At 38.3% G+C, this 23,822-nt stretch overlaps 1 protein-coding gene across 1 annotated transcript in view; it reads right to left on the bottom strand.

Annotated features, from left to right (window-relative positions):
• Positions 1 to 23,822, bottom strand: part of LOC126159303 (TGF-beta-activated kinase 1 and MAP3K7-binding protein 3) — a gene marked incomplete at its 5' end in the record, with an annotated part of 391,229 nt that overhangs the window by 24,759 nt on the left and 342,648 nt on the right. The window contains 3 exons of the mRNA XM_049916505.1: positions 1,881 to 1,932; positions 7,032 to 7,090; positions 13,265 to 13,461. Of these exons, the coding sequence (XP_049772462.1) occupies positions 13,400 to 13,461 (62 nt within the window). The remainder of the gene's footprint in view (positions 1 to 1,880; positions 1,933 to 7,031; positions 7,091 to 13,264; positions 13,462 to 23,822) is intronic.

Raw genomic sequence — 23,822 nt, 5'->3', positions numbered from 1 at the left:
GCAGTTTTTGTTAATATTTGCATAGACATACCAGTAAGATTGTTGTTTATTAAATACATTCTCACAACAATCAGGGACATTCAAGGACAGATTAATGCATAAAATAAGAGAAAGGCAACCACTCACCTACAGCAGATCAATGTGTGGAGCACAGAAACACATAACAGAAAACAGCATTCACACTAGCTTTTGAGCACTACATCTTTTTCTAACAGAAGTACACACATGCGCACACACAACTACACAGGTACCCAAATGTACATTCCTGTGGTCATGAGAAGACTGATTATTGATACCTGATTACTGAAAGCAGTTGCCTGAGCTGGTGGAGGTAGGGAGGGGTAAGGAAGAATTCAAGGAGGGAGTAGTGAGAAAGAGGTAAGTCTGACTCTGTGACCACACAAAAAGATGAAAAGAGTACAGAGCAAAAAGAGATTTAGGAAGAGGGAGAGGGGGGGAAGGGAAGGAGATGGGGAAAAAGTGTGAAAAGTGAAGATGAAAAGGGAGAAAGGGAGGGGAGAGAAAAGGGAGAAGGGTTGAAAAGTGGAGAGAGAGAGGGGGGGGGGGAGGGAAGGAGAAAGTCCACAGGGTGGGAGCAGAAGAGGAAGAGTAATGGAAGAAGGCAGTGTAAAAATCTGAATGAAGAAGAAGTGGTGTGCACAGAAGGAAGAAAGTTTTGTGCCCTCACAATCCCCCTGGCCCCAACCTCCACTAGCCTGTTCTCACTGCCTGCCCTTAACTTTTCTCTTCTTCTTTCTGTCTTCCCCACTCCTTCTCCATCCAGATTGCACTCTGCCTTCTCCCACTACACTTCCAACCCACCATGTGGGAATTCTCTCTCTTCTCTCCCACCCCTTTCAACTCCTCTCTCTTCTCTTGGCCCTCTGTTTCTTCATTTTCATCTTCAGCTTTCTGTCTATTTCCCCTCTACTTTTCCCCTCCCTTCCTTCCCATCTCCCTCTTCCAGTATTTCATTTTTTCTAATCTCTGTACTCTTTTCATATTGTTGTGCAGCTGTGAAATCATCTGTCCAAAGACCTGCCCCTGTCCTGCTACCCCCTCCTTGTGTCCAACTGAACCCCTCCCCACCTCTATCAACTCAGGCGACTGCCTGCAATTATCAAGTATCAATAATCAGTCTTTCTATGGCCACGAGAGCAAATGTTTGAGTGTCTGTGTGTGAATGTGTGTACTTCTGGTGGAAAAAGAACTAGTACTCAAAAGCTGATATGAATGTTGTTTTCTGTGCTCCACACATCAATCTGCAATAGGTGAAAGTTTGCCTTTCCCTTGTTTTATGTATTAAATATGTTCTTATGATTCATTTGTTCATTTGCATCATTTGGAAAAAAGCCATTAGAAACCAGTAATACTTCCTGTTGATATTTGTTTTATGGGTATTAGGCCATGGTCCAAGGCATATTTCTCTGCCTAATGTTTCGTTGTCCTATGCTGGACCCGTCATCAGAAACTTTAACAACTCAGAAAGCAGTTACAGTATCGAACAAGCTCAGCAAGTTCGGTTTGCTGGGCTTGCTTGAGATTATAACTGCTTTTTGAGCTGTTATAGCCTCCGATAGTATCCCCAGTATTGGAAGAGTAGGCGGAGAAATATGCCTTGGACAAAGGCATAATGCCCATAAAACAAATATCACTGAAAAAGCAAATACTGCCAGTGACAGTCTGCACTGTATGATTAGATAGTACTGCCTGATGCACTGTGGAAATTTGATATTTTATTAATAAAAACTATTACCTCTATCATCAAAGTGTGAGAAGTCTATTTGTGGGTTACTACTATGCTCTTGGAGGATAAAACATGCTGGTATAGTTGCAGTACCTTTTGTTAAGTTAGCAGACAAAACAGAAGCGAATAGTACCTTGGGCAGCCTCCACCAAACAAGCTTCAGACAACCCAACTGCGAAGCACTCCTAGAACAAAGAAATTATTTGCAGCCTGCTAACTATTATAATGCCAACAACTATATGTGAAACATGTCAAGCTGTACCTGAATATTAAGATAACTGTTATTAAATCATCATGAAGTACCATTTGTAATGGGAGAAAAGACAGTGCACTACAACAGTTAGAGAATTTCACATTTCTCTTGGATATCTGGAAACGGAAAGTAATGGGGACATGCAACAAGAGCAAGTTCCATTTCCTGTATAACAAGCCAAACTGAAGGAACAGGTTTAGGGTTTAACATCTATTGACATTGAAGTTCACTGGAATTTGTGTTGGCATATGGTTGGGCACTGAGTGCACAACATGTGTGGCCTTTGATTTATGTGTATTGATGAAAAAGAAAAGTTAAAATTCATCCATGTTTTTATGTAACAGTGATTTATTAAGGCTTGCTAGAGAATATGAACTACTTTCACAATGTTGTTACTTTCCAAAATAGGTTTAAGGTATACAATACTATGAAAAGGAAAGATGCTACTCACCATATAGTGGAGATGCTGAGTCACAGATAGGCATAACAAAAAAACTGTTACAAATAAAGCTGTCAGCCTGTATGGCCTTTACACACACACACACACACACACACACACACACACACACACACAAATGCAACTCACACAAATATGACTGCAGTATAAGGCAACTGTAGCCACACAAGTGTGGCTACAGTTGCCTTAGACTGCTGTCATGTGTGTGAGATGCATTTGCGTGAGTGTGTGTGTGTGTGTCTATTTTTTGATGAAGGCCTTATAGGCTGAAAGTTTTATTTGTAAGTGTTTTCGTTGTGCCTATCTGCAACTCAGCATCTCCACTATATGGTGAGTAGCAACTTTCCTTTTCATAATTCTGGACAATTTACTTCTTCAAAATTGTGTTATATCTTCCTGTAGGTCACATGAGTAATTTAGGAGTAAAGGGGACCACTCACAAAATAGCAGAGATGTTGAGTCATCAACAGGTACACAAAAAAGAATGAAAACTTTGATAGGTTTTGGAAAAAGCCTTTAACGAGCTAGTACACACACACACACACACACACACACACACACACACACACACACAGCTACACTGTGCTGGCTGAAGGACTGCAGTTCGGCAAATAGACTAGGATGAGAGATTGTGTCAAGTGGGCTGGGTAGAGGAAGAAAGAGGCAAGAAGCAGGTAGAGGAGTGGAAAGGGATAGCTAATGGTTCGGAGGGAGGTGCTACCAAATAGAACACGCTGCTGAGCTCAACAAGGTCAAGTTCAGTGGCTGCTTCACAACCCGTGCATCTGGATCTGTCCTCCCAGTACCAGCTTTCTGAGTTACACAGTTGGGAGTTATCCTTGCAACATTTCCTTTGCTCCCATAATCCCCTTGATCTCCATCTCTACTAGCTATGGCATCCACACCCTCTGCCCTACAGTCTCTACTACCTCTGGCTCGCACCCCCTCCCAATGCATGCTTCCACACCACTGTCATCGTGCACCACACAAACCCAGCAGTTCTGGTGTCAGTATGTTTCATTCCCATCCCGTGCAGGTACATAATCTCCTTCCCACTTTCCTATCCCACACACCTGGTGCCTCCCTGCAAGCCATCAGCTACCTCTCCCCATCTCCTCCTGCTACTTCCAGCCTCTTTCTTCCTTTGCCCAACCCACCTGATACTAATCTTCATGCCACTCTACCTGCTGAAGTGCAGGCCCAGCACTGTGGGTTCAACCTGCACAAGGTAGATGCATGTTTGTCTGTGTGAGCTGGCAAAGTTCAATTCTATTCTTGTGTGCCTCTACTGTTCAAATATTCAGTGAGTGATCTCCATTACTTCTAAATTATTTATATTCACCAGAACCATCCTTAGCATATTTTTGTAGGTTACAGAAAACTTTCTGTCAATGGTCTCTTTCCCATTTCTTCATGTCTCTCTCATCTATCAGAGTTCATTTCTAAGTAACATGTACAGCTGACTACCTGTCTCATTTCTCATTCTTTTTGTTTGTATATTTTCTTCTTTCATCAGTAAACTGATTTCTTTCCTGAGGTTGCACTGCTTTCTGATTCACACTTTCATTGAACTTTAGGTGCCTTTCCTACCTAAATTATTTCCTTCTGTATTGTATCCTACACCTTTTTTACTGAACTGCTCATGAGCCATTGTCCAGGAGAGCTTCTACATTGCCCAATTCTACCCTGAATGTTCAATATTCCACTTCATCATACAGTCCTATTTCTTTAATCTTTTGAATGTTAGCTCCCATTCCACCCTAAATTTTAAATTTCCATTGCATTCTCGCTTTTTTATTGTTTTTAATTCTATTCTGCTTTTCACCACTAGTAGTCTACAAGCTAAGTCTATGTCTATATCTGGTTGTCCAGTTCAGTTCAATAATTCATTCCAAAGATTTTTCTAACCATTCTGTATCCTGCTGATATTTTCCTGTGACCTCACATCTTTTCTAAGTACTTACAGTTTATTACAATTTCCATCACAGTTGCATATAATTGTCTTTTATCTGTAACTAGTTTCAAACACCTGTGCTGAATTTCAGATCAACACCAACATTAGAAGGTGCAGTTTTAATATAAAAAAAAGACACAAAATGTTAAAATACACAATAATTTTCAATATTTAGTATGCACAGTGTATAAACAATATGCAACACATCTATTACAACACACCTGCTTCTCTAATGTTTGGCTGTATGTAACTTCAATGGAATATTCAAAAGATTTGTTCATACAATAAACCAATATAATGAATGTGTTTTAATTGCAATGTAATTCTGATGGCACATTTTGTTTCTCTTGTGAGTTTTGAACAGTGTATATGTTACAACAAGTTGGAAACTATTGCAGAATTTTAAAAGCTACCTCTTACTTCTCCAACCCTTCCTCCCCCCCCCCCCCCCCCCCCCCCCTCCTTCCCCACTCGCACCCAAAAAGATATGTAGTTCAGTAAATCTGATTTTCATTCCATCCACTTCTAGTAAGTTGACTGATACAATTGAACATTTTCATTGCCCTTCATTTTATGAGTTTTGCAATTTTCTCAAATATTCTTTCTATTTTCTCATCACAAACATTCCACACTTTCGTTTGTAATATGTTATCCTGGTACCTCTTCCTGCTGGTAACCAACTCCAAGGCAAAACTCACCTGAAGATATGAATGGGAGGATACTCTGTAATCTTTCACAAAGGAAGCTATTGAATATTGTTGTCTTCTGACTAACACCAATGCTCATATTAAAATTATTTAAGATAGCTGATAGTGTTCTCTAAAATCGGTGAAGTTAAATAAACACTTAGCATGACGTAGTAGATGCACATGTAGGGGCACAAGCTCTATGGACTTCCGTCCCCAAGAATATCGCTGCAGAAAACAGTATCTCTGGACCTTCGGCAGTTTTTTCTGAGACGCCAAGTGTTTAAGTTATATCTGTCCACATAATGTGTGTAAATAAATAGTGTGTATGTGAATTGGTAACATTGACAGTCATTACACATCATGAACATTGTGTTTGTTACATAAATTGTACACACACAACAGCTGAGTGATGTAAGTAAAAAACAGAGCAGTGTCTAATTTCAAAGGTGCTACTGTTCTTATAAAACGTATAAGGTAATCTAGATGTGGGTAGCAATCTATCCTAATCCATACTGTTATTTCATTTTGGATTTACCATTATTTGTTCATGGTTAAGGTAATAAAAAAATAATGAGAGCCAAACCTCCGGTTCGCAGATATTACACATAGTCTCACTGATCAACGTCTCTTTGATTTTTAAATTATTCAGTAATGAGATGGAGAATGCAATAATAGGAAACTAAACCACATAGGCTCTGTGACAAAACCATTGTGGAGTATAAACCTCACATAGCACAAATGTAGATGTAGTTGAAGGAAGAACCATGGGCTTAATCTTTCCTGGTAGTGATGAATAAATTTTTTTTTTCTCCTGCCTCAGTGATTGATGATTTTATTCTCTGTTTATCTCCTCCAAAATGGAATCATATGTATTTTACTTCTTTACTCAATTAAAATCTTTGTGTGAGTATGAACCAAAGCACCAAATAAAGGTAATGATCCGATGAAGGAATTTGAAAGTCAAACAGTTTTTCATCCTTTCTATGTTTCAGTCCACTGCCTAGCTCTTGCTCTATTTAGTGGATAGTGATCTGTCATCCTACACAACATTGTTCTACAAGCTACATGGTACTGAAGGAAAGAAGGGCTCTTCATACTAGTGAGTAAAATTTAATAAAGAGCATCAGTATTTTAATGTGCTATGTCAGCTCAGCAAATGAGAGGCAGGGAATATATTTAATAAAACTTCTGTCAAAAAATGAGGTTGGATACTGCATACATCAACTCTTAAATCTTAATGTTTCATTACTGTCTGATGTGACAGAAAATTTTCTTAACTGTTTTGTCACATAAATTCTTCTGTTTTCTTTGAAATAAATGTTTCAGTGTCTTTTCATTCAAGAAATGTTGTTCCCATACCAGATTTTTTAAACAAAACTGGGGTTTATCACCATCAGTTTCATGAAAGAGTTCTTTCTTTTCTATTCTCTCCTGATAAATGCTTAAATATTTTCAGATTTCTATTACTGTTTTTGGGAAATAGACTAAAATAAGAATTCTGATTTCAGACAGCATTTTTTGGTATGGTCTATAAATTAGTCTTTGTGGTGATTAACAAAAATCTACATATCTTGTGATAAAATACTGTTCTCTATTGTTTTCTTTTAATCAAATATGTTTAAATTAATCTGTCTAGACTTCATTAGTGATTTCTGATTTATCAGTGGTTAGTATCATTAAATCTCATTTCATGCAGAAGAAGCCCCATTCCACACCATATTCTGGATGGGTGAGTGTTGGGTAATCTTTTCGTCTCTTACAACAGTTAATAGCAATTTATAATCCTATTTCATTTGCGAATAGGTCAGTTTCTTTCAGTTAGATGATGTAAGTAACTGAAACTGGTATTTAAAATGTTTGCAAACACTTCCAGTAACTACCAGGATAAAAGACACTGCTGAGGATTATAGGCAAAATACAAAGCCACTTACCCAATAGGTAAAGAGTGCAGCCATTAGCAGGATACCCATCTCTCAGTAGTACAACAAACCTGAAGAGAAAGTGCCTACAGTCTGTCATATAGTTTCAGAAGATAATGATTTTACCACAGCAAGTAATTGAGACAGTTCTCTACTTCTGTCTGAGTTCATTAATGGCGTCTTTTTATACTGTACTGCCTATTTTGCAAACTCAGCAGTGTATGGACTTGCTTCAGACTATCACATCTTTGAAAATAATCCCATTTCCTGTTTCAACTCATTATGATTCAACTGATTGTTACAGAACACTATTCACACTCTTATTGGTTTTGTGTGAGGTCTACAGATTTCCTGCATGACATGTCCGAAAAACACTGTGCATGCCAAAAAATGGAAAATGGAAGTGGTGTTTTACAAAATGTATTGTTTAGCTTGTTTAAATCCCTGAAATATCTGCCATTTAGAAATAGAATTATATGCATATACAGTTTGTCTATATTAGACACAATATTATACAAGGTCTGACATACAAATTGATCTGGCTTGCTGTTTTGGTATTTCTTAACTGGATGCTGGATCGATCCATCATTTTATGTGCAATGTGTACTTCTTGACTTTCCACTGGAAATATTTAAATCTTACAGGGGAAAGCAGTAAGATTAGATTTAAAAATTCTGATGATGACAATGTCATAAGAAATGGAACTTAACTCTGAATGGGCAAGTATGGGGAAAGCTCTTGGTCATTTCCTTTTCAAAGCAATTAAGCAATTATCCTGCTATCTGCTTGAAGCAGTTTAGGGAAAAGTACAGAAAATATGATTGAGGGTGGCCAGAAGAGGATCTGAACACTGCACCTCCTACGTGTGATAATAATGCCTTAATCACTATACCACCTCGCTCTGGAAGATATTTTACATCAACTATTTCATTGCAGCATTTCAAAATTAAAATAGTCAAGGTACTGGTTACCAAAATACATAACAGCGATTTCAATCTTTAATTTCATGTTGACAACACAAACCGAACTATACATGAACTGTTGCATATGGACATGTATGATTTCAGGTGAAATTCTCATACTAAAATGCTTAGATTTACAAGACATATGTAGTTATACATAAATTTATAGATTCTGTGTGCAAGTATATGGTGATTTAACACTATGCTTAAACAACTGAGTAGTCTGTTTCTGTCTAGAATAACTGAACACAATAATTTCTCAGAATAGTAGCAGCAAACAGTAACAGCCATATGTTTTCTGGACCACAACCACTGTAATGAAACTACATTACAAAAACAAACATCTGCTATTATCATTTGTGTTAAATTGCTTTCATATTTAGGTTCAAAACACAAACCTAGCAACAGTCCTAGCTCTATTTACATCTTCTTTGAGTTATGTATCTCAGCTATGTCTGACATTTAGCTAAAAGAATTGTATTTTCACTGTGAGCTTGAATTTTTGTCATTTTTGTATTTCCAAGAAAAAATATGCTGGAATTGGTTTTACTCACTTTAAAGGGTGGACTGTGACACAGTCAATAGTAATATGAAAGAAAGAAGTGATGATAAGTTAGAGATTCTTCTCCTGGAGTTCTGTAAGTCTCCCTTCCTATTGAAACAAACTGAGTTTCTGGATTTACCAAAGTTACAATGTTCATCAATGAATTTACCTCAAGTGATTTCTTAGCAGCTGCAATTCACAGTAATTTTTCATTCATTCCCTCATTTTAATACATGTTTCTACCTTATTGTTCTAATTACTTACAGAAGAAAGGATATATATTCAAAAAAATCAGCATTATTATTTCAATGAAAATAATTTTTAAAAATATGATGTAATTGGATTGATAAAAAGTTTACAAATCAAGTGCTGGCAGGAAAAAACACACAGCAAGCTTCCAGAGCCAGTGGCTCTTTCTTCTGGCAGAAAGGTGGAAGGGGAAGGGAGAGCGGGGAAGGAAAAGGACTGGTGAAGTTTAGGAAACGGGGAGAGTCCAGAAAAGTTGCCCAGAACCCCAGGTCAGGGCAGACTTACCAGATGGGAATAAAAGGGAAGACTGATTGTTACAGACTGCACTGGATGAGATTTGAAAACTTGAGTGCTTGAAGGTGGAAGATAGGGCAATATGCAAGACAGAGATTGGTGGCAAAGAATTGTGCTAAATTTAATAAGAGCGGAAAGCTAAGAGCATTCTATACGGTAGAGTTGGGGGGGAAAGACAGGACAGAAAATAAAAAGATACAGCAAACTGAAAGTGAGTGAAGAAAGGAATAGTTATGGAGAAGAAATGCTGGGGTGGAGATAATTAAAGAAAGTAATAAACGCAATTTAAGGCCAGGTGGGTGACAAGAACCAAGGACATGTTGTAACTCCAGTTCCCACCTATGGAGTTCTGAGAAAATTGCTTCCAGAGGAAGAATCTAGATGGCATATGTGGTGAAACAAGCTCGGAAGTCATGACTGTCATGCTGTAGAAAATGCTCTGCAGCAGGATATTGTATGTTTCCAGTATGCGCCCTCTGCCTATGCCCATCCATCCTAACTGATAGCTTTGTGGTAGTCAACCAATGTAGAAGGCTGAACAGTGGTTACACAACAGCTGGCATTCAGTGTGTGTTGTTTCACAGGTGGCTCTTCCTTTGGTAGTATATGTTTTGCCAGTTAAAGGACTCATGTAGCAGATTGTAGTAGGGTGCATAGGCCAAGTCTTACAGTGAGACTGTCACAGGGGTAGGAGCCACAGGGTAGGCAAGTGGGTGCAGAAGGAGCATAGGATCTGACAACAAGGACATTGCAGAGATTGGGAGATTGATGAAAAGCTATTTAGGTGTGGTGGGCAAAATGACAGATGGAATGGACCTCGTTTCAGGGCACAGTTTTAGGAGGTTGTAGACTTGTCGAAGTAGCTGATACAAGACCGGGATAATATGGAGTGACAAGATATGAACTCCTAAGCTGTATTTTGGAGGGATCAGCAGTACCAGAATTGGATGTTATAACTTGTGAAATATGCTTTCGAACTAGCTTGGTGGGGTAATTACATCCAGTGCAACCTGAGATGGGAATGGTGGTGCATTGCTGTAAACAGCCTGCATCTGAACAATGTAAGTACTGTTGTTTATTAGTAGACTTAATATGAAGAGAAATGTGTAGCTGATCCTCAGTGAGTATGTGATCAACATAAAGGAAAGTGACATGGGATTCTGAATAGCATACACACAAGCCCTTTAACTGGCTAAACATAAACTACCAAAGGGAGAGCCACCTGCAAAACTACACATGCCATGTGCCAGCTGTTGCGTAACCACTGTTCAGCCTTATACATTGGCTGACTACCACAAAGTTATCAGTTAGGATGAATGGGCATAGGCAGAGGGCACATACTGGAAACACACGATACCCTGCTGCAGAGCATTTTCTACAACATGACAGTCATGACTTTGGAGCTTGTTTCACCACATATGCTATCTAGATTCATCCTCTGGAAACAATTTTCTCAGAACTCCACAAGTGGGAACTGGAGTTACAACACATCCTTGGTTCTTGTCACCCAACTGGCCTTAATTTACTTTAATTGTTTTCTTTAATATCCTCAGTATCTACCTTTCTTCTCTATAATTATTCCTTTATTCATTTCATTTCAGATTTCTGTTTCTTTTTTGTCCTTTCTATCCTTCCTCCCCCCTCCTTCTACCTCCATCACATACAGTGCACTTAGCTTTCCTGTCTTAATAACTCATGCCTACAATATTCCCAGACTACCTTCTCTACCCAGCGGTTCCTACCCCTGTAACCGACCCCGCTGCAAAACCTGCCCCATGCATCCCCCCACAACCACTTACTCCAGCCCCGCTACTGGTAAAACGTACACAATTCAAGGCAGGGCCACATGTGAAACTACACATGTCATTTATCAACTGACATGCCTGCACTGCACAGCCTTTTACATCGGCATGACAACAACTAAACTGGCTGAGCGCATGAACGGACACAGACGAACTGTCCGCCTAGGAGATGCCCAATACCCAGTAGCGGAGCATGCCCTCCAGCATAATTCTAGGGACCTAGGAACCTGCTACACCGTTTGTGCCATTTGGCTTCTCCCACCCAACACCAGTCCCTCTGAACTGCGGAGATGGGAACTTGCACTCCAACACATCCTTTCATCCCGCCATCCCCCTGGACTGAACCTACGTTAAACAACCTCACTCCCATTTACTCTTCAGTCTTCTCCTCTTTCCCTTTCCTCTTAGCCATTCACGCATCTTTTCATCCTGCATAGTTGTGTTTATCTTTAGACTATATACCTCTTTACTTCTGTATGCATCCTCTTTGGTTTGAAGCTGGCACAGTACTTACAGTAGAATATCTTTGGCTTTCCTCTGACAACCATGCCTCCATCCTTGCTACCCTCCCTATTTTCCTTTCCCTGTTGCTTCATAACCTGGGTTGTGAGTAACTGAATCTCCTTTCCCTTCTTCCCTTTCTTTCCCCTCTCTCCTCCCTGATGAAGGAACATTTGTTCCGAAAGCTAGGAACATAAATTTTCGGTTTTGTTTTGTGTGTATCTATCGGCTGTACTGAGCTGAGGTAAGTACTGGCCAGCCCCTCTATCTCTTTGTTAGTATTTGTTTCACATCTCTATATGAGATTTTCCATTAATCATTTAACTCATGCTCAATGTTTTGTCTGTAATCCCTATCTTGCATGTTACCCCAGCTTTTGTCTTTATGCACTCAGGTTTTCAAATCTTGTCTGGTGCAGTCCCCAACAATCAATCTTTCCTTCTCAACCCTTCTGCCAGAATAAAAAGGCCTCTGGCTCTGAAAGCTTGCAAATTTCAGTACCTTTATATGTGTTTTTCCTGCCAACACTTGGTGAGTAGATTTTTTTTATCTATCCAATTACATAACATTATTGTTCCATTATTCATATTATTTTCAACAGTAACATGACCTATAGGTTGTAATGTCTATAAATACGTTAAGTATGAATTTTTATATAAATGCCTCATATTTCATCCATGGGTTACTTATTACATTAAACCTTTTATTCTCCAACTGAGTTATTTTTTGTTAGTTGTATCATAGCTTTATAATGATGTAAATATATAATCAGACAACGAAGAAAATCTGTTGAAGTTGGCATACAGGATGAGAGACAAAATACAGCTTATTACAAGCAGCAGTTAATTTGGTTATTGCTTACAAGAAAAATATAGTGGAGATTTGAATACTGTTGAGAAAATGTGTGTATGCTGCTGTACTATGATATGTACTTATATATTATTGGAGAATGAAGTTCTTCCACACTACAGCAAAATGTATGCTGTAATTACTCACTATATAAGGAAGTATAACTTTGATCCCCCAATCAGTTTATTTTCTTTGGAATAGTAATTTTAAATGACAGTAACGAATATTGCTTGAATTCATAATCTTCATAATACTAATACTAATGAAGATATTAATCATCTTTTCACTGTTTTATTTTGAACTATGATTATGAGGAGCAAAAATGAACAAAAACTCAGCTCCTCAGTTTATCTTCTTGAAGTTCAGAAAAAGTTGTTTGGTGTACAGCCAGACCAAAGTGTCAAGAAAGCGTAGCCTTGTGTATATGTTTGTACCTGTTTGGTGTAAAGAAGAATGGAAGTTCATAAGCTGAGTTACCACATTCTAGTTCTTGTTCATAAATCTATTCACTGCTCAGTATCTACACTATATCGAGAGCACCTGATTCTGTAGTTAATTTAATACAAACAAAATGAAAGACATGAAAACTATTGAGAAGTTTCCTTGATGATTGGTAGGTAAAAACAACCATGTTATATCATAATGGCCCATTCAATATCAGAAAGATTTTTATCATACAGTCAATATCAACAATATGTGTGACAGAAGAGACACATCTTTCTTTTTATTTTCAGTTTTTGCATTTTGAGTAAATAAGTGGATGGTCAGTTCCACATGGTTTCAGTTTTAATTTTCTGATTAAGTATATCCTGGTCCACATGTGGTACAGTATAAAAGTTGTGTTTTCTGTGCAGCATCTGTATTCTAAACAAACAACAATGGCTGAATCTAAATAACAACAGAAATTGGAAACATTCCTTTATAAAATTCAGAAATCAAATATTTAAAAGAATGAAAAATGTTTTGAAGATTGATAACATTTGAAATTTTTATTTTCCAGTCTTTGTATGAGATAATGTGTGTAAACAGTTCCAAAATGCATACTTTCCTTGAACAGATGATATCTTCAAGTTCTCATGGAAGGAGGGATCATTGTCTTTCCACATTAGTATCACATTGCAATTAAGCATACATGAAAAACTGCTCTTCCAAGCAATATTTTAACTGATCTGCTAACTGCTAAACACAGCTCAATTGGTCTGTGTATCTGATGTCACAGTTCATCTCCAGCAGCAGTCTTTCTGTAATTTAAATTTCCAGTTTTAATTATGTGTTTGTTGACACTGTACAGTTTGAATCCCCTATGCTGTATCCTTCACACCAAAAACTTCTGAGAAACATGACTCAAATACAAGAACGTAATAAAGTTTAAATTATGAGAAATGATATGTATGTAGGCTAAGTAATTAGCTTTAGTTAAAATTTAAATTAGAAATAAAAAAAATCATCATAATAAAGATTGATAAACAATAGCTTTAACAAAGAAAAATTGTATAGAGGGATGTGTCACAAAGTTTTCTGGTTTCTTGCAGAAATTTTTTCTCTCTCCCTCTAAGAACTTTGCAAGAATAAGATAGTAAGCTGAGTTTGTTTCATTTATAAAAGAAAAAGGAAAACTGATAATACTGCAGTTTCTGTGTGCATGTGCATGCTCTGCTTCTTGTGTTGAAGACTTAAGGAGAGAGATATGTGAAAGTTTTTGGAGATTAAAGCCGTGAATTCTCTGTGTCATGGCTGCAGCATGCCCCACATAAGGAAGTTTAAGAAGAAGAAGAAGAACTTTAGAACACAGATTCAAATTTTAATTTATTAATACCCTCCTGAGCTACTGTCATCAACCCCTCAAACATTAATGATATGAATCTAGACCGTTACATAAGGGAGAAATATGGAAATAGAAGAAAAAGACAGAAATGGATGTGTAAGTACGGGGAGAGAGGTGAAAATGGGAAAAATATACAAGATTTTTTTAAATAAAAAATGGCAGGAAATAGCAGAGAGGTACAGCAGAAAGTAAACAGGCAAGAAGGTGAAAACAGCTAAATTCAAAGAGTGGAAATTATGAGAGGAAACTAGCTCAAGTTAAGATTATCTGAATGGTTAGAGCCTGTTACATATGAACGACATTTCCAGCATTTAGAGTTTGGAAGCACCAATATTGATTCATGCATTCATTTGTTCATTCACTCACAAATCATGTTCGATAAGTTACATCATGAAGGACCGGCAGATTTAGCTTCCTCACCTCATAGTAGTTACGCATGTGTGCAGACCCTTTAAGAAATCACAACAGTCAAACACTCTGTAGAGGTGGCACTTCAAACTGTCCACTTAAAACTAATGAATTACACTATGTCGATGACACATTTGTAGTGCGAGAGCATGGCAGACGGGTGCTTGTTGGGTTTCTGGATCCCTTAAGGTGGTAGACAAGGGCAGAATTTTTTTAGTCTAATTTTTTATTGGCTTAAAATGTTCCTTAGAGAGTCTATTTTTAAAGTTCATTCATATAAAGTGTGCCATAAATGTTAAAACCAAAATTTGCTGCATAGGGGTCTGGAGCATCCAAGCACTTGAATGCAACCGATGTAATACTATAATAGTTACTGATGTAATTGAGGCCCTGTTAGTTTCAGATAGTATCGCAGAGAGCATTAGCATCAATTAAAATACTATTTTCAACAAGGTTTTTTCTTGTAACATGATTTGTTTATGGTAAACAGTCTGAAATAACATGCTTGTCTTACATCTGCTTAACTTGACATTTCACTTGTTTCTTAGATGAAGTAATATGTGAGTGCTTGAAAATGACAGAGAAACATATTTATATGGATAGAAAAGGTTTGAAAAGTAATTCCAACTGTGCAAAAAATGCTGAAATTGGCAAGGTGAAGCCAGTTAATCAATATAATTTTGTCAAGATGAGACTGTTTCGACACAGGGGAAAGGGGGAGGGGGGGGGGGGGGGATGATGGAAGCCAACTGTACAGTACTGCTGATTGTTGAAGGTTTGTTCAGTTTCAAAATTAAAAATCACAAGTTTAAAATTTAAACACTTGTTTTTTTTTTCAAAACAACATTTTTCAAGTTGGTAGGAGCTATAACTCACAAAATATACATGCAGTTACATTATACCTTTCTGTGGCATGTTCATCATTGTTTTTTCTACTGTAATTTGTAAGATATTTGTGATATATTTTTATCCTAATTTTTGGTGCATGTTTTTATGATGACTTTTTTGTTGAAAAAATTTACTTTCATTTCAGAGTTCAACCATTTTTTTAAAGATCCTTCTATAACAGGAGAAATTTTACGTCCACTCTTGACAACCATATGGATGAACAAACAACTACTGAATGATTGGAACAGAGGTATGCTTATCTAGCTCCCCAAGCAAGCAGACCTATCAGTTTGTGATAATTGGAGAGGCATCACCCTAATGTCATTCCCAAGCAAGATCCTCTCATGAATAATCCTAAATAGGGTAAAAGCCTATGTAGACAAGAAAATAAGAAGAGAACAAGCAGGGTGCAAGGAAGGTCACTCTTGCATTGAGCTGATGAACACCTTGAAGATAATAGCTGAACATTCAAATGAATACCACCCACTGCTTTACATGCTGTTTGTAGACTTTAAAAAGGCTTTTGACAGTACAGTTAGAACAAAAATATGGAGCTCACTACCAACTTTTGGAATTCCCAAGAAAATAATTGCCTTTTCAAGTGCATGTATGAAAACTACATGTGCCAAGTTCAACATTGAGGTCTGCTTTCAGATACAATAGCACTGAAAACAGCAGTTAAGCAAGGCTGCTTGCTCTCACTGATACGACAGAGAGGTCCAAAAAAATGTATCCACTGTTTAAAAGCCCATAAGTGGCAAACTAATCGATGGAGTTGTCTCATCTTTGGTAGTGTAATAGTTAGTAGTTCCGGCAATCACCACACAAGCATTGTATTGCGTTGTTTTGTTTTGCCAGATGACAGTCGCCAGATAGTCAGTGTTTTGTTCTTAGTTGCACCTGGTTACTCGAGTAAACATGGCTGGCACAAGGCTTACATTCAATGAAAGGAAGTCAGTTTTGAAGCGGTATTTTAAGTACGAAAACATTAATGAGGTTCAACGGCAATGGCGAAATGAATATCAAACAGAGCCACGTTTAACAATTAGTCACATTCGGGACAAATTTGAAGCCAAAGGCTGTGTAAAAGATGTACACAAACAACAATCTGGATGACCTGTAACAGTAACAAGTCCAGCTAACTCCCGTTTTGTGTTACAACAATTCACTCACTCACCACAGAAGTCTGTGAAACAGTGTGCCCATGAAACTGGAGTTAGTTGCTCAAGTGTTCAGCGAATTTTGAAGACAGCAAAGTGGAAGTGCTACATCCCACGATTGCTACACGCAATGAATGAGGACGACCCAGATCATAGAATGGAGTACTGCAAGTGGTTTACTAACATGGTGCGCAACGATGAAGAGTTTGCAGAGATGATTGTGTGGTCTGATGAGGCACAGTTCAAACTCAATGGTACAGTAAATCGCCACAGTTGCTTCTACTGGGCTGCCGAAAATCCAAACGTCCACGTAGACAAAGCCGTGAATTTGCCAGGAGTAAATGTGTGGTGTGGGTTGTCTCACCAGGGCTTGATTGGGCCATTCTTCTTTGACAGCACAGTTACCGGTGAGGTGTACCTTCAGAATCTTCAGACATCCATTTTACCTGCCATCCGAAACTTGTATGGAGATGGAAGAGTTATCTTTCAGCACTACGAAAATCGTGTTAGGGCGTATCTCGACGAAAATCCACCAGGAAGATGGATAGGCCATAGAGGTGCTGTGGAGTATCCACCATGTTCCCCAGACCTAACTCCTCTGGACTTTTACCTGTGGGGAACACTAAAGGATGTCATTTATTGACAAAAGCCATGCACATTGGATTAACTTTGAGAATCCATCATACATTCATGTGCAAATATCCAACTGAACACTTTGCAGTCAGTAGTTTGTGCTGCAGTTCGGCGGCATCGTTTGTGAGTGGATGTTAATGGTGATTATTTCGAACACCTATAGTGATATCTTTAAGTTGGACTTTAAGCTACACTTTCACCAAAAATGAGACAACTCTGTCAATTAGTTTGCAAGTTATGGACTTTTGAACAGTGGATACATTTTTTTAGACCCCTCTGTAGTTAACACTGTACTGAATCTTGTAATAGTGCATGCAATGGATAAAGTGAGAGGAATAAAATGGAGCAATGGAACACATTTAGAACACCTAGATTTTTCAGATGACGTTTGCCTTCTATCGCACATACACAACAACATGAAAGAGAAACTAGAAGAGCAGAAATCTACAACAAAGAAAGTCAGTTTGAAAATTAATAGCCAAAAAACAAAAGACCCACATGCGGGTAAATAATAACAGCACTGCAGAGCTTAAGCTTGGGAGCCAACTAATCGAAAGGGTGGATAAGTTTTGCTACCTTGGAAGCATGATTACACCGTATGGTGGTGCAACAGAGGACATTAACAGCCGCATCAATAAAGCCAAAGGCACCTTTACAACTCTCTGCTTTATCTGGAGATTGAAGGAAAAAACATTGAGTTCCAAAATGAAAGTAATATAAAATCTGTGCTTCTATATGGATGTAAAACATGGAAAGTGTCAAAGCGGCTAATCCATAAGCTGTATACATTCAACGGCAGATGTCTGAGGAACATCCTAGGGGTATGGTAGCCAAATGTCATCTCTAACGAAACACTCTTGGAAAGAACCAGCCAGAAGCCTACTGAGCTGCAGGAAGTGGAGATGGTTAGGACATACACTTAGGAGACCAAGCGAACACATTGTGAAGAAAGCCCTTTATTGGATCCCGCAGGGACGATGGAGACAAGGCAGGCCCAAAATGATGTGGAGATCAGTTGAAGCAGAAGGTCAACAGCAAGGAATAGGATGAGAAGAAGTGAAAATACTAGGAGAACAATATGGGACTCCTTTGTTACAACACTATGCTCCACATAAGGAGTTAAGGAGTAATAATAAATAAATAAATATATTTTTTTAATACTATCCCTAAGTATTAAGTTAAAAAAAAATAATAATAATATCGCTGGCCGCGGTGGTCTAGCGGTTCTAGGCGCGCAGTCCGGAGCCGCGCGGCTGCTACGGTCGCAGGTTCGAATCCTGCCTCGGGCATGGATGTGTGTGATGTCCTTAGGTTAGTTCGGTTGAAGTAGTTCTAAGTTCTAGGGGACTGATGACCACAGATGTTAAGTCCCATAGTGCTCAGAACCATTTTTTGAAAAAAATATCAGTTTCAAGGCAGTATTTTACATTTTGTTCTAGGCTGAAAATTGTGGCATTCAGAGATTCCACCAACCCCCCTCACATTACACAAAGGCCTTTCATCAATTTTGTTTAGTGTCTTCTGGGTGCAAGTCTTTTATTTTAAAAAATACATAATACATCTTATAGGTGTCAATAGAGATCTTAAGTCAGTTTTGTAATCTGTTAGTTATTTTACTTTTAAAAAATCATGATAATTGGTTCCAAAATAAAGTGACACCCTGGCCCTGGTCTATCCCTTTAAACAACATCCATCAAAACATTACATTCATAATGGAGCTAGAAGAGAACAGATGTCTTCCTTTCTTTGGTATTCTATTAAAAAAGAAGGCTGATGGTACACTAAGTCATACAGTGGATAGGAAAGAAGACCCACACAGACCTATACCTACATGCAATGAGATAGCTCATGCAAGTCATCTGTGACACAGAAAGTCTCCAGAGCAAACTGCATCACCTAAGGAAGTGCACCATCAAAATGGGTATAGTGAAACCCAGATTATAAGTGGTTCAAGGAAAGAACATACGGAGCAATTAAGGAAGAAGAGGAAGGAGACACAAGGTAGATGTAGATGAGGCTTGTTTTTTTTTTCCATGCAAGGCTATTTGGTACATGTGACATTAAAACTATCTTCCAATCACCAATGAAGATCAAAGAGATTATTGGGTCTGCACGGACACACAGAAATTTTAAATACAAGGGATATACAATATCCCATGTGAATGTGACCACCGATACAATACACAAAATGTCACAAAGAACACATAAGGGGTGCATGTTTGGGACACACAGTGAAATCAACAGAGGTGGAGCACAGCCTAGACAATGAACATACTTTTGATTTGGAGAACACCATATTACTGTGCTGAGCCAGCAGTTCCTGGGAAAGCATGACAGAGGGATATGTGTAAATAAAGATCCACAAGAACAGACCAGTGGCGATGGTTATCAACTAAATTCAACATGGGATCCCACATTAGTGACTATGTTGACAGCACACCTAACAATGGACAGCATTATGAGGTGGATCGAGAATGCCCATGAGACATCCAAACACAGTTTCTGACCCATCACCCCCTCCCCTGGCCACATGACACTGCCACCTGCAGCTAGGTTGTGTATGCAACTGGCCTTGAAAATAAATATGGGAACATCCACAATATGACACTCATTAAAACACTATGGTGTCTTGACACTGCCACCTGGCTGAAGACCCCAAGAGCTTTACATAAGTAGTGTATTCTAGGTAAGTCTAAACACACAGCAATGTTATGTTCACTGTAAATAGGAAACAACCGTAACTGTTAAATTTAGGTCAAATATCACAAATAACATATCTATATCACCGTTTAGTTAATTAAAGCAGTTTCTAACAGCTGTTTCTCTGCGTTAATGTGTACATTGACTTGTTCCACTTCTCTAAAGGCTCTCCTTCACAATGGAATCTATTAAACACAAACAAATGAGCAAATTCAAGAATTCAAATCCTTTGCTAATACAACTGTCATCAATCCCAATATCTTTTTTAAATTGTTGACTACATGGAAGTCACAAGTCTTAAGACTATTTCCTATAATTAGTTACAAAAGAATTGAACTGCCGAGGAATGTATCAATATCCTTGCAGGCATTCAAAAAAGAAAAGTAGTAATAATGAGGCATATGAGCTGACACCTTGTCCCTACAACACAATGATATGCAAAAGCAATGCACTGTCACTGTTCTATCATCTATAAAATATGACTTTATGGAAATATATTTTCAGTTCAGCTTTTTGTAAATGGTAGATATTACCAAAGCTAATAGTGAACATTGTTTACTATAGTTAAAAAATTCTTAAATAGCATGCTGAAAAATTCTAATATCAAAATCTCACAATTGACAAAAATAAAACCATATTTCCTACAGAATAATGTGAAGTTTATGAATGCTAAGGTAGATAAAACTACATTTCAATATCCTCACTTCAAATATAGTCAGACTGAAGTAAAAATTTAAATATGATCATGTTACACATTTGTTTCTCTGTGTTTATGAGGAATAACTAAGCATATAGAACAGACACAAGGGATAATCAACCAGCTTTTCTTTATTTTCTACAGTCATGCAGTGGATAACATGGGACAAGATGAATCTGCCAATATATTATTGTACAGTGTGTGGCTTTATTGTACCATATGTTATGGCATTCTCCTCTTCCATTTCCAGATGGAGTGTGGGGAGAACATCTGCTTTTATGTGTATGTGTCAGCTGTTGTTCGAATAGTTTTATCTCCTTTCAACAGCGATACGTACAGACCACAAGCAAATTCATTGATTCTATCTTGAAAATCAGTTCTTGGAATTAATAAAAATACATTTTCATGTTATAGACGCATTTTTCTTCAGATGAACGCCTATTTGAATTTCTAGCATTTCTATCATTCTTTTGCCAAGAAACTAGACTTTGACCATATATGCTACCCTTCTTTGTATTAAAATGAACCTTCAAATTATTCAAAACTAATGCATGTCCCATAGCTTGAGCAGTATTCCAATGCACAGTCTGAGTAAGTGTCTTGCAGGGAATATCTTTTTATATACAAATTACATCTGCACAGGATCCTATCAACAAAGCAAAGTATGACCTTTGCTTTACTTGCAGCTCAGTCATTATGTTTACTTCACTTCATATCCACACACGATGTTTCTCCTATGAATTTGTATTACATTACTGACTCCAGTTGTGACTCATTAATCATGTTCTCAAAAGTTACAACAATTTGTGAACTAGACAAATTTAAACCTTTCTCTGTGTTAAGAGCTAGTTATAGCTTTGCACCAGACTGATGCTTAATCAAGATCTGTGAGCCCTTTGTAAAAATTTCCTGTCCCACACTAATGTTCGTTGGCTGGCACAATTTTCCCCAGTGGACAGAAACCACTCCATGCAAAACCTAATTTTCACCCCATCATCAGATTCATCATTCAGTTGTTGACTACAGCTTATGAGGTGGTGTACCACATATCTGTTGGATTTCTGGTTTGTTTGAGATGGCTGGCCATGTTGAGCAAATGTGTTGTATGAAGTTTTGTCAAAAGGTGGCAATTCTCAATAATAATAATAATAAAACAGGATCTGGAAATAATGATTAAAAACAAAAGAAATGAATGAATTGACTGTAAAGTGGTTGGACTTCTGTGAGAACTCACAAAACCTCCAGGTATGGCCCTTGCATTAGGAGCCTATTAGTTGTTCCCAAAATTCAGTACACTACTGAAGGGATCCCATTCTGAGAGCAGAGAGCAGGTCATTTGGAATGTGACTGCAAAGCTGCAGGGGAAATGTTCTTCCATAGATGTTTTCAAAAGTGGAAGTGTTGATGTAACCAAATTATACTTTTCCTAGCTGAAGGTCAGATAGTTTTTGGACAGATCTCATGTGCAGTTACCAAATTTGTCATTTCCAAAAAGTCTGAGAGATCACCGACACCACTCATTAAGTCATACAAAGTGTTAGGTCCCATTACATATTTTGAAATCAAGGGAAGAAGAAAGATTAGAGTTTAATACCCCAGTAATGATGAGGTATTAGAAACAGCACAGAAGAAAGGATTCAATGAGCATGAGGAAGGAAATGAGCCACTTCCTTTTCAACAACGTTCTGACATTTACTTTAATCATTTTAGGAAAACTACTGAAAGGACAATATTATGGAAATGGAAGAGAATATAGATGAAGATGAAATGGGAGATACGATGTTGCGTGAAGAGTTTGACAGAGCACTGAAAGATCTGAGCTGAAACAAGGCCCTGGGAGTAGACAACATTCCATTAGAAATACTGACGGCCTTGGGAGAGCCAGTCCTGACAAAACTCTACCATCTGGTGAGCAAGATCTATGAGACAGGCGAAATACCCTCAGACTTCAAGAAGAATATAATAATTCCAATCCCAAAGAAAGCAGGTGTTGACAGATGTGAAAATTACCGATCTATCAGTTTAATAAGTCACAGCTGCAAAATACTAACACGAATTCTTTACAGACGAATGGAAAAACTGGTAGAAGCCGACCTCGGGGAAGATCAGTTTGGATTCCGTAGAAATATTGGAACACGCGAGGCAATACTGACCTTACGACTTATCTTAGAAGAAAGATTAAGGAAAGGCAAACCTACGTTTCTAGTGTTTGTAGACTTAGAGAAAGCTTTTGACAATGATGATTGGAATACTCACTTTCAAATTCTAAAGGTGTCAGGGGAGCGAAAGGCTATTTTCAATTTGTACAGAAACCAGATGGCAGTTATAAGAGTCGAGGGACACGAAAGGGAAGCAGTGGTTGGGAAGGGAGTGAGACAGGGTTGTAGCCTTTTCCCAATGTTATTCAATCTGTATATTGAACAAGCAGTAAAGGAAACAAAAGAAAAATTCGGAGTAGGTATTAAAATCCATGGAGAAGAAATAAAAACTTTGAGGTTCGCTGATGACATTGTAATTCTGTCAGAGACAGCAAAGGGCTTGGAAGAGCAGTTGAACGGAATGGACAGTGTCTTGAAAGGAAGATATAAGATGAACATCAACAAAAGCAAAATGAGGATAATGGAATGTAGTCGAATTAAGTCAGGTGATGCTGAGGGAATTAGATTAGTAAATGAGACACTTAAAGTAGTAAAGGAGTTTTGCTATTTGGGGAGCAAAATACACTCCTGGAAATTGAAATAAGAACACCGTGAATTCATTGTCCCGGGAAGGGGAAACTTTATTGACACATTCCTGGGGTCAGATACATCACATGATCACACTGACAGAACCACAGGCACATAGACACAGGCAACAGAGCATGCACAATGTCGGCACTAGTACAGTGTATATCCACCTTTCGCAGCAATGCAGGCTGCTATTCTCCCATGGAGACGATCGTAGAGATGCTGGATGTAGTCCTGTGGAACGGCTTGCCATGCCATTTCCACCTGGCGCCTCAGTTGGACCAGCGTTCGTGCTGGACGTGCAGACCGCGTGAGACGACGCTTCATCCAGTCCCAAACATGCTCAATGGGGGACAGATCCGGAGATCTTGCTGGCCAGGGTAGTTGACTTACACCTTCTAGAGCACGTTGGGTGGCACGGGATACATGCGGACGTGCATTGTCCTGTTGGAACAGCAAGTTCCCTTGCCGGTCTAGGAATGGTAGAACGATGGGTTCGATGACGGTTTGGATGTACCGTGCACTATTCAGTGTCCCCTCGACGATCACCAGTGGTGTACGGCCA

Source organism: Schistocerca cancellata, chromosome 2 (genome assembly GCF_023864275.1).
Source record: "Schistocerca cancellata isolate TAMUIC-IGC-003103 chromosome 2, iqSchCanc2.1, whole genome shotgun sequence".
Classification (NCBI taxonomy): Eukaryota; Metazoa; Arthropoda; class Insecta; order Orthoptera; family Acrididae; genus Schistocerca; species Schistocerca cancellata.
This window is presented reverse-complemented; position numbering and strand designations above follow the sequence as displayed.